Source organism: Dama dama, chromosome 15, assembly GCF_033118175.1.
Source record: "Dama dama isolate Ldn47 chromosome 15, ASM3311817v1, whole genome shotgun sequence".
NCBI classification, from domain to species: Eukaryota; Metazoa; Chordata; class Mammalia; order Artiodactyla; family Cervidae; genus Dama; species Dama dama.
The window spans coordinates 94,655,249-94,667,256 of NC_083695.1; the positions used below are offsets into that span (position 1 = coordinate 94,655,249).

A 12,008-nucleotide genomic window follows, 5' to 3' on the forward strand; every position below is an offset into this window, starting at 1 on the left:
CCTCAGTCCTCAGACCCTTGCATACTCGAGAGTGAGGCGGAGACGCTGGCGGCCGTGGGGAGGTGAGTCCTGACCCGTGTCTGCCTGGCCCCGCCACAGGGGTGGCTGTCCTGCACCAGGCCGGGTGCTGCGTGGGGGCTTCTTCTACCCCGAAAGCTTTCAGTCCACATAAACGGCTGGGGTGACCCGTGTGCCGCCTCAGTGACCAAACACTTGCTGTGCCTACGTGGACACCCCTTCTCCCCATGATCTGGGGGGAAAGGAAGAGCTTATACACAAAACACCAGGTTGGGATCTAAGCATCTTCATGTTTTCCAGACAAATGAAGGTGTCGATCTCATTTTGAGAAGAGAGAAGTAAATTAACACTCTTAAAAAAATGTCTTTTTATGGTCTCAAGCCTCAGCTCCTTCTCTCCTGCTGCCTGGACGTTTCTCCATCCGGTCACAGCTCTGCAAGCTTATTTGGGGTTCACTCTCCAGTGGCTCCAAAAACGCTGGGGGCAGAAAATGCTTTCCGTCCTGTGGCCCGGCAGTGCCGCGTGACTGCGGGTAATCCATCCACAGACGCTGTTGTGCTCATTTCCTTTCCGCACCCTGTCTTCCGGCCTCGTCCTTCCAGCCTGAACCTCTTGCCCAGGACTGCACACCACGATTGCCTACGGATCAGGCTCTTCTGAACGTGGATGCTGCGGGCCGGCTGGTGGCAGAGCACACGGCCACGTGGACGGCCCAGGGAAACATGGAGAGCTGGGCCTTTGTCCGCCGCAGCCCTGGGAGGGGAGAGGACCTGTGAACAAGCTGCCACCTGGAGTTTTGCTGGGACCTGTCTCGAGGTGACAAGGGCATCCTGGGAACACACCAGTCTCCACAGTCAGACCAGACACTGAAAACCCGAGAGAAGATGAGAAACTCCCATTTTAATATAAAAGTGGTTTTGCGCCTGGTAACTTCAGTTGGGGAAATCACACAGAACAGACTCGATGCTAACATTTAGTAAAATTCGGTGTAAGATTACAAAACATTTTAAATATAAAAATAAGCCTTTTAATTAAAAAAGAGCACATAAGCAGCTCTGGATACACCCTCGAAACAATAGCAAAGTATGGAGCAGGGCTTTACATCTGGATGCGGACTCTTAAACCTCACATGAAGCTTGATGCTGGATACTTTCAACTTTTAAATAAAGCCGTTGATCTTCCCCAGCAGGCTGCACTGGAAAGGCAGCTTCAGGAGGAGTGAGGTCTGGAGGCTCTTTGGCTCTGGAGTGAGGAGGTGGGACCTCGGAACAGGAGGTGCCAGGTCCACCTGGGGAGTACATCTCTGGTGCACGAGGGCTTGAAAGCATGACCAGGACCTTCCTTTCCCAGCGCGTTCTTCTACCGATCTTCCGTGTGGTTAAAATGTCCCTACAACGAGAAAACGGTGCGTCGTGGGAATGAACCTACCTTGGCTTCAGGTTCACAACACAGAGCTCTGCCTTTCAAACGGTGGAGCTAACACACATTCTGAGCTAAGCACGTATTTACAGAGCATATATAAAATACTATAATTAAGATATTTAAAGCACTTCCTACAGTGCTTGGCACATAGAATGTTCTCCATAAATGTTATTTCTCTTCTCTCCTACAGTTCTATGAGAGAGGAAAAAAGAGAATCAAAGTATCATTTATAAACTCATAGTTTAGTTTTTTTTTTAATGATGTCTGAATACTGAATATGGATTCAGCACAAGTGCGCTGCAGCAGGCTCCTCGCAGGGGGCCCAGGCCTGGAAGTAACCCAGCTTCACGAGGATCCCACTCGGGCCTGGCCTCCCTGCCCCTGGAGCAGACCTGTCTCCTCAGCTTCACGCAGAAGTGACTGAGATGTGTCACTGTGCCACTCCACTGTACCCCCGTCTGGATGGGGTTTATCTGGAGACACACTGGAGGCAGAACAAATAAGACAGGGGACAACTAGGCACACAGACACCTCCAAAAGAGGATCAAAACCTCAAATCTTCTACACAAAAGACCTGTAGGAATCACTCACTTAAACCTCTCACCAATCTCTGTTCCCTGACACGACTTCAAGTTTCCAAATCATCACATTTTTCTCCCCAGGGTCGTTTGTTGACATCCCTCTCAAAGCTCAGACGTCTGTCCCTGATGCAGAAGTGAGGTCTGATGTCCTCAGACTCTGAGGCAGCCACTGGCAGGGACCAGCCACTGGAGGCGCGTCTGATGGGGGGTCTGGGCACCGAGCCCCTGATTTAATAAAGTCATGAAGGAAGAGGACAGCTGTGCCTTTAACGTTAGTCTCACTGTTGACAATCAGAATGCCCACTGCCTGTCTAAGAAGGCTGGAAAAGTGATATCAAAAGCAATAGTGGGAAATACAACACTTTTGATAAAACACAATTTCACTATTTTTCCACCAACCAAGAGAAGAGTGTTTTTTTTTCAAGAGAGTTTTGTTTCTAATACTGGGATCAAAAGAGACTCAGGTCCAAAGAGACACCTAGTACATCAGAATAACACTGTCAAAAACCAAATAGTCTTGAAAGCAGAAAGAAAGAAATGCTACATCAAGTTAAAGAGATCCTCGATAAAATTAACAGCTGATTTCTCAGCCCAATTCAGAGTGCTGAAAGTCAACCAAGAATTTTGTATCCAACAGAACTATCCTTCAAAAATGAGAAATTAAGACACTCCCAGATGAACAAAAACAGAAAAAAATCTGTCGCTAGCAGACCTACCCTACAAGAAATACTGATGAGACTCTCAGGTTAAAATTAAAGGACCTCAGACCATAGCTTAAGTCCATAAGAATCCATGAAAATGGCATTTTTCCCCCTAATTATTACCTGTGAGTCCCTGCTCCACTCAAGCTGTCTTACTTCAACAGCACCCCTCTGCCTTGGGTCGCAGCTTCTGAAGGACGTCCTCTGGCCGCACCTCTCCGTGGACGCCCCCCGACCCCGCCAATAGGGCCTGTCCCCTGGCTGTGAGCGCCTCCCCGCCAGGTGCCCGCTCCCGAGATCAGAGCCCAGCGCTGGCACGCTTGCTGCAGGCTGAAAGGTGCACCGTGGGCAGGTGGGAGCCGGAACGTGGACAGGAAGGGATGCGTCTGTGTGCTTGAGCTTAAGGCCTCCTGGCAGCCAGGACAGGGCCTGGGCTGGGAACAGGGTGGGCCAGGGGCCAGCTTTCCCTCACTGCACCAGGTCCCAGTATGGAGCTCTGAGAAAGTCCACAACCCTCTACTTGAACCTGGCCTTCCACCTTGTTATGAAGGACTGTTTGTCAGTGCAAGTCTGCAGCAGTGGAGGGCGCAGAGCACACACCAGGGAAAAAGAAGACTGGATTCCTGAGGTCAGGTTCTGCCTCCGTCCCAGACGGTCCTGACGCTGCCTGGGGCTGGACCGTGTCCCAGCGCAGTCCACAGAGAGCCTTCCGGGGTGGAAGTGGAAGGTGGGGACAAAGCTTAGTACTCATCGGCGCCCAGCAGCAGCTTCTGGTGAGCAGCTCAGAACGGCAGCCAGCACGCTGTTTCCAGTCAGTCTCCTCCAGAGTACGTCCAAAGGGATCAAGCCCGGGAACCGATGCATCTCGACCAGGGGCAGGACACGTGGGCGGCACGGGAGCCAGGGGGAGGTGGGCGAAAGCAAGGTGACAGCCCGTGACCGTCTCTGCTCCTTGGAGGCTGAGTCAGGGGCTCACGCTGGGAGGGAAGACGCAGGCCTGGCCCAGGCCCAGGCTTCTGAGGGGCGGGTCCCCCGCCACAGTGCTGTGACGGACACCGCTCCTGCCCCAGACTCGCAAGGATCAAGAGCTTCACAGAGGAGCTGTGGACAAACGGCAACTCTAAAAATAGGGCGTAAGGATGCATGTATATTCCAGGAAAAGCCTTGAGTTTAAAACTAAAAAAAAATTGTACACACAGCTTTCCTGGACTTCCAAAGCAGGCATGGAGGACACTGTTCAAAATCCACTCAGGCTGTTCTCATACAGAAATTTGCATTATCTCAAACTCACTACTGTGGGCTACAAGAGAGGGACTGCCTAGCTCCTCAGCAGGGATGCTGACCCTTAAGAGGTCTGAGGAACCTGCTCTGCACAGTCTGAGGAGCTTAAAGGGCCCACCTACCCACTGCTGCTGCTACTGCTTTTAATACAGATTCTTGTTGCTGTTTTCATTTTTACCTTTTGACTCCCTTCACCAATTTCTCCCACCCCTCATGCACCATCTCTGGCAACCACCAATCTGTTCTATGAGCTTTTCTTGTTTTTTTAGGGTTCCATGTATAAGACAGAATCTGTCTTTTTCTGTCTGACCCATTTCATTTACCACAATGCCCCCAGATGCTATCCATGTTGCTGGAAATGGTGGCATCTCCCTCTTTTGTGGCTGAATAATATTTCACTGGGTAAAGAGCACAATTTCTTTATCTCCTCCTCCATCTTATTTTTGCTAGCTCATCTTATGGTCAACAATCTTGCTGAATATTAGTCTTAGTAGTTTATCTGCAGATTTGCTTGGATTTTCTATGTAGATGATATCAGGAAATAACAATTTAGTTTTCTTCCCCTTCTAATTCTTGCAGCCATTGTTTCTTCTTCCTTGTTTAACTGTCTGAGTTAGAAACCCTGCCAAGCAGAAGTGGTGATGGCAAACAAACTTGTTTCTCTCTTCATCCAAAGAAATGCTCCCCCTAAGTGTGGAGACCTTTCAACCTCACCAGGATAAACCCTCATTTCTGGTTTTATCTTGAGTGGGATTTGGAGTAACTGAGCAGTTTCTGCCTCTATTAAGATGACAGTTTGATTTCTTTTTTTCCTCCTTTGATCAAACAATGTAGTTCTTTTTCTAAAGAAAGTCATCTGTATGTTCCTTTATGTAGAATTTCTTTTAACCTATAAAACCATCTGGGATGGTAGCTTTTCAGAACGTTCCCAAATTATTCCATTGGGATTCTCTCTTCTGGAGTTAGTTCTGGCAACTGAATTACTATGAGGGTAAGGGAATTCCCAATGCACTGGTCTCCCCAGCTCTGAGCATGTCACAGATGCATGTTCACACAGGACAGTCCCCTTAGCGTTGCAGAGCGTTATTACACGGTCCTTGGTGTCTGTAACTAATGGGGGGTCTGCTGTTACTCAAAGCACTGTTCCTTCATGGCTATCAGTGGTTCCTCTCCGGCAGCTCTCCAGAATTCTCTTTCACACTGTTCAGTTTCACCATGGTACGTCAGATGTACAGATACATCAGGTCCAAGACTCACCAGGACTTTTCAGGAATACAAAAAAGTATAGACAGCAATGTAACAAATATCCACAAACCATCACATAGCTTATGAGCCAAAATGCCGCAGGTGAAACATCAGCCGTTCTCACTGTGTGTGCATTTACTGAGTAAATACGTGCTGACCCACGCATGGCGGCTCAGTGGGTAAAGAATCTGCCTGCAATGCAAGAGACCCAGAAGATCCCCTGGAGAAGGAAATGGTAACCTACCCCAGTATTCCTTCCTGGAGAATCCCATGGACAGAGGAGCCTGGCGGGCTACGGTCCACGGGGTCGCAGGCTCAGACAGGACTGAGCGACTGAGCCACTTGTGCATTCTCCTGCAGGTGGTCTCTGGCTTTCTGCTAAGCAAGCAGTGCTGCGGTGTTTTGTACACATCTCTGTGGGCCCACTCTAGGACCAAACCCAGCAGAAGCCAGGTCCTGACAACAGCCACAGCAGAGTATGTCTCTATCTACTGTTCTGCCTCTCTCTTCACTTGTAATATGATTAACAATGTATTTAATGTCTTTATCTGTACCATACATTAGTTTAGTCCAACATGCTTGTAGGAAATCTAAACTTCATTTAAAAAAAAAAAAAAAAAATTAGCTTTTCTGCGAAAATCCGTTTCACTGTCTCCTCATGGTGTAACATTTTATCCCCAAAGAAAGACGTTTTAGTTTTATTCTTTAGTCACCTGAAAGCTCTCTATTCCTTCAGAACCTGAAATTATCTCAACAACACAGTAAAAAAAAAATTTTTTTTAACTAATTCTCTGGCATCCATATTTGGAGGAAACGTGTACTGTCAGAGATTACACCAGAAGATTCTGTCAGGAAGTCTACGCAAATTTGTCTATTTGGCTACACCTACACAGCCAGACTCCTCCTTGGCCGGCTGCCTCTCCCAGCGTCTGGAGGACTCAGCGCTGTCTTGGACGCCCACGACGCCCTCACGGGTCGGGGAAGGACGCCCACGACGCCCTCACGGGTCGGGGAAGGACGCCCACGACGCCCTCTCGGGTCGGGGAAGGACGCCCACGACGCCCTCACGGGTCGGGGAAGGACGCCCACGACGCCCTCACGGGTCGGGGAAGGACGCCCACGACGCCCTCACGGGTCTGGGAAGGACGCCGACGACGCCCTCACGGGTCGGGGAAGGACGCCCACGACGCCCTCACGGATCGGGGAAGGACGCCCACGACGCCCTCTCGGGTCGGGGAAGGACGCCCACGACGCCCTCTCGGGTCGGGGAAGGACGCCCACGACGCCCTCACGGGTCTGGGAAGGACGCCCACGACGCCCTCTCGGGTCGGGGAAGGACGCCCACGACGCCCTCTCGGGTCGGGGAAGGACGCCCACGACGCCCTCACGGGTCTAGGAAGGACGCCCACGACGCCCTCACGGATCGGGGAAGGACGCCCACGACGCCCTCTCGGGTCGGGGAAGGACGCCCACGACGCCCTCTCGGGTCGGGGAAGGACGCCCACGACGCCCTCACGGGTCTGGGAAGGACGCCCACGACGCCCTCTCGGGTCGGGGAAGGACGCCCACGACGCCCTCACGGGTCGGGGAAGGACGCCCACGACGCCCTCACGGGTCTGGGAAGGACGCCCACGACGCCCTCTCGGGTCGGGGAAGGACGCCCACGACGCCCTCTCGGGTCGGGGAAGGACGCCCACGACGCCCTCACGGGTCGGGGAAGGACGCCCACGACGCCCTCACGGGTCGGGGAAGGACGCCCACGACGCCCTCTCGGGTCTGGGAAGGACGCCCACGACGCCCTCACGGGTCGGGGAAGGACGCCCACGACGCCCTCACGGGTCGGGGAAGGATGCCCACGAAGCCTCGCAGCCTCACGGCTGTGCTTCTGAGCATGTCAGAGTGGGCCGCCGCTGGGCCCGGTGCGGGAGTGACAGGGCCAAACCAGCCAGGACAGCGGGCACAGGAGAGGCGCCCCAACCAACCGCGGGGCGGGGCGGGCCGGTCACCTAGTCCCATGGACTGCGTTCCTCATCGGCAACCTGACCGGTGACCTCTGGGGTCCCTGCCGAACCTCCGAGAAGTGCACGGGGCACTCTGATTCCTGAGGAAGGAACAGTTACATTCCCGGTGACCCCTCTGTGACTGCTGTCTTCTCTCAGGACGTATGGATAAAGGACGAATAAGGTGCAGCTGCTGCTGAAACACAGAAAGTGACCCGCTGCGCACACGTCCATGTTAATCCACGTCAGAGCCTGCCACGCCCACCCCGGCCCTGGCTCCCGGCCTGACCCTGGGGCCAGGCAGCACTGCCCGCATCACCACGGGCAGGGGGACGCAGAGTCCTGTCTGCACCGGCTTCTCCCCCGCCCCTGGTCACGGCAGTATTTATAGATGCTGCGGGTGCAGGGAGCAGTTGCTAATAAGACAGATAGGTAAATAAAATAGAGCAAATACTTTAAAGGTCACCTGTTTGGAGATAAGTAGTAGTACACGGGAAACATGCATCCATTTAGAATCGGAATGACCATCCTGGGGCGCCTCTCTCTGCCCTGCAGGGAAAACCAAACCCAGACCAGACGGTAGGCTGGGGACCACCCCTCCCACCCCCCACCCTCCACTTCTGTCCCCACATCGCCCACCTCTCTTCTCCCAGCCCCCGATGCTGCTGTCAGGCAATGGGTTTTAATGTCAAAAAGGGAATAACGTAGCAGCTCGTTAAGATGCTCCCTTAGTTTTTGCTGTCAACACTAATGAACAGGCTGTTAGCCAAATCAATTTGTTGGGGATTGGGAACAGTGGGGTCCCCAACACCAAAACATTGTTTTGCATGTAGGCTCATATATAGTAACTCACTATCAGCTTGGGTAAAAACTCAATCACCTGAGATAGACACTAGCAGAGAGGACTGGCTCCCAAATGCTGAGCCTGTGGGGTACCAAGACCCCAGGTCTAGTTAAAGACCGCAGGCTTTCTGTTCTCAGGAGGATCCGTCCACCCCTTAGCCGGTTAGCCCAGGTGAGGTCCAGTCAGAACAGAGACTCAGGCGAGGCATCTCACGAGAGGAATGTGGGCTTCAAGGTCACAGATGACGGAAGAGAAGAGGATCCACAGGGGGAAGGGAGGCACGTGTTCCCCCAGGAGGGGCCCCCTTCCAGGGCAGGGGGCAGCTGGGGGATAAAGGGAAGAGATGGGGTGACAGCAGAGCCCGAGGGCTGCCACCCAGCAGGAGCTGGGACTCTGGAAGGAGGGGCGGGGAGGCTGCCTGGGGTGGGGGAGACGAGGGAAGGGAAGGCGCTGAGGGTGACTGCCACGCTGACCCGTGAAGTCTGGGAGCGGCCCCCTCCCTGATGAGCTGCAGCACATGAGGGGCAGGTGCCACTCAGAAAAGGGGCGCTGACAACACAGCACCCCCCTCAGCCAGCATCCTGAACCCGTTCTTCCTGTGGCTTCCGGCCTGATAACACCCCCTCATGCATCTCCATGTGGTTATCACGGAGGCCTCTCATAGCCTCGCTGGGACTCATTTCATTTAACGGGAAGAATTTCTAAGAAGGGCATGATTTTATGGCACACTTGGCTACCATGAGACCCTGGGCCAAGAATGCTGAGCTGAGTAAGGAAGGAAGCCAGCTGCACGGCAGGCCCAGCCTTGGGACCACTCAAGAAAGGAAAAGAGCCTCCTGCAGGCGGAGACCATCGCCCTGGCCCGGCAGCATGGATGCTGCACAGCAGAGAGGGCCGCCCACCCGGGGGGCATGAGAGACACCCTGAGTGACGTAATACCACGTCCCAAGAGTCAGGGATGGCTTCACCCCAGCTGGCTGTACCATAAGCGGGGTGATGAGGAGCTGTTTCTTAGTAATAACTTGTACTAGAAAAGCTATGATCAACCTAGATAGCTTATTAAAAAGCAGAGACATTACTTTGCCAACAAAGGTCTGTCTAGTCAAGGCTATGGTTTTTCCAGTAGTCATGTATGGATGTGAGAGTTGGACCATAAAGAAAGCTGAGTGCCGAAGAATTGATGCTTTTGAACTGTGGTGTTGGAGAAGACTCTTAAGAGTCCCTTGGACAGCAAGGAAATCCAACAAGTCCCTCCTAAAGAAAATCAGTCCTGAATATTCATTGGAAGGACTGATGCTGAAGCTGAAACTCCAATACTTTGGCCACTTGATGTGAAGACCTGACTCATTTGAAAAGACCCTGATGCTGGGAAAGACTGAAGGCGGGAGGAGAAGGGGACGACAGAGGATGAGATGGTTGGATGGCATCATCGACACAATGGACATGAGTTTGAGTAAACTGTGGGAGTTGGTGATAGACAGGGAGGCCTGGAGTCCTATAGTCCATGGGGTTGCAAAGAGTCGGACATGACTGAACAACTGAACTGAACTGAGGAGCTGAACCTGAACACTGATCACCCTAAGACACATCAGTGAGCTGCAACGGGCCAAAGAGGAGGCTCGTGTGTCAGCCTGGGGAGTGAGTTTAAGAAGGTCTACGGAAAAAGTCCTTGCATACATAAGCAAGGACTCACAACGACAATCAGGAAAAGCTTCGTGGGAGAAAGACAACAGATTCAGGCAGTGAGTTGAGACAGCCACATGAGAATTCCGAGCAGAACCAACCGGGTCAGATGATACCTGCTGAGGTCAGAAACACAGCAGAGAAGGGGGACCCGAGGAGGTTCTCAGGGAAAAGCGTCCAGCTAGCCGAGACACCAAGGTAAGCTTCCCATCGGCGACTCCCCGTGGGTTTCTCAAGGGGCATCGTGGTGAAGAACCTGCCTGCCAATGCAGGAAACGTGGGTGCAATCTCCGGGTCAGGAAGATCCCCTGGGGAAGGAAACGGCAACCCACTCCAGAATTTCTGCCTGGAGAATCCCATGGACAGAGGAGCCTGGCAGGCTACACTCCCTGGGATCACAGAGTTGGACACGACTGAGCACGCACACACACACAGGGCTCCCACATAGCCCCCAGCGTGACCCCTGCTGCTCTTTGAGCCAAGCCCGCCACCCGGGGTCAGCCCCAGGAACTATGGGCCTGGACAGGCACGCTCCGTGTGAACGGGGCGCACCCGTGAGTGGAGCCCCGCACTGAATGAAGTCTTCTGAAATTTGGAATTGCTGCCCATAGGTGATTTACTGTTAAGCACTTCTCCCTGGGATCTTGCATTTCTAAAAATACTATTTGCTTTTTATTTAACACTGAGCCTCTTAATGTTCTGGAATATAAAAATAGTGTCTTCTTATTTTAAAAGCTTAAGAGAGAAACTAGCCATATTATTAGAAAAAGAAGATATATGCAGCTATAGTCTGTTCAAATATCAAGAGGTGTGACTTTTCAAATTCACATTTCAATCTTTATTTACATAAGACTTTTAGAAATAGTGGGTGTAAATATTAAATCACCCAAGCCTGGGTGAAATTTTATTGAGAATAACTACAAATAAAGGGAAACTGATTTTTTAAAGTCACTTTCTGAAAATTTAGATGAAAAGAATATTGAGCATTAGTGAAAAAAATGATATATTTACATATCAATATAGGTTTTCCACGCACAGATTCATCTCCTAGGAAACATACAGAGGCAAGCTTGGGGAACCACAAGGGAAGGAAAACCCTAATCAAATAGGTGCTGTTGTTCAAACAGAACATTAGCTTAAATGATCCAATCAGCTGCTTGAGCCAAATTTTTTTTTCCTTTAAGCTGTTCATGCCAGAAGACAACCTCTTGGAGCATTAAGAATCCGTATTACGTTCCAACTGTTTGCCCAACAGATGGGGGATTTGAAAGACACATTCCATGGAAATGGGATGAGAACCAGGAAGGTTTCGAGTTAGTCACCAGCAATAATGCACTTTACCCATAGTGGGGTCATAATATTAATTATCAAAATCCAGGGCACGTTTGGCAGTTACATGAATCAACCGAAATACAGTAAGTTGCTGGATCTTTGGTTTCAACATTATTCAGGATTACTGGTGGCTCAGTAGTTGAAGAATCACCTGCAATGCAGGAGACCTGGGTTCGATCCTTGGGTGGGGAAGATTCCCCTGGAGGAGGGCATGGCAACCCACTCCAGTCTTCTTGCCTGGAGAATCCCCTGGTCAAAGAAGCCTGGTGGGCTACAGTCCACAGGGTCTCAAGAGTCAGACATGCCTTAGCAACTAAACCACCACCACCTCCACACCACAGAACACAACAGACCTGCGGAAATTTTCCTGAGGACGGAGGACCAAAGTAGGAAGGCGCGTCTCCACGGGCGGGTCCACCTGGCCTTGGTCTTCGTACTTGTCTAAGAACTTCAGGTAATCAGAGAGCCCCATGGTGACTGGCCTTTGTTTAAAACAAAATCACTGCCCCCCGCCACCCCCCTCCCCCCCCCCCCACCCCCCGCCAAAACAGTCACCTACAATGCACCAAGTGAAGATTCTGCAATTTACTGACTCAAACTTTTGCTTATCAAAAGTAGCCCTGTGTTTCCTCTGAAGATCTCTATGGGGAAATCCTGAAAATACTCACACACATACAAACAGACGCTCCTGGTTTCTATGTGGAAATTATACACAATTCTATTTTATTGCAGTATGAAGACTGCAAGCTTGAAATAAAAAAAAAAGTACAGAGGTTTTCAAAGCTTTTAACTTATTTTTAGAACAAGCCCAAATTTAGGAACAAAGGTATCTTGATGCTAATGTGAAGGACAGGGAAGCCTCCCGTGCTTGGGGTTCACGGGGTCGCAGACTCGGATACAA

General features: G+C 51.4%; 1 protein-coding gene across 2 annotated transcripts in view; it reads right to left on the bottom strand.

Annotated features, from left to right (window-relative positions):
• Positions 1-898: 898 nt before the first annotated feature.
• C15H10orf143 (chromosome 15 C10orf143 homolog) overlaps positions 899-12,008 on the bottom strand; it is a 28,712-nt gene continuing 17,602 nt past the window's right edge. For both annotated transcript variants that reach the window (XM_061162937.1, XM_061162936.1), the window contains exon 4: positions 899-1,407. In XM_061162937.1, the coding sequence (XP_061018920.1) occupies positions 1,378-1,407 (30 nt within the window). In that variant the 3' untranslated portion in view covers positions 899-1,377. The remainder of the gene's footprint in view (positions 1,408-12,008) is intronic.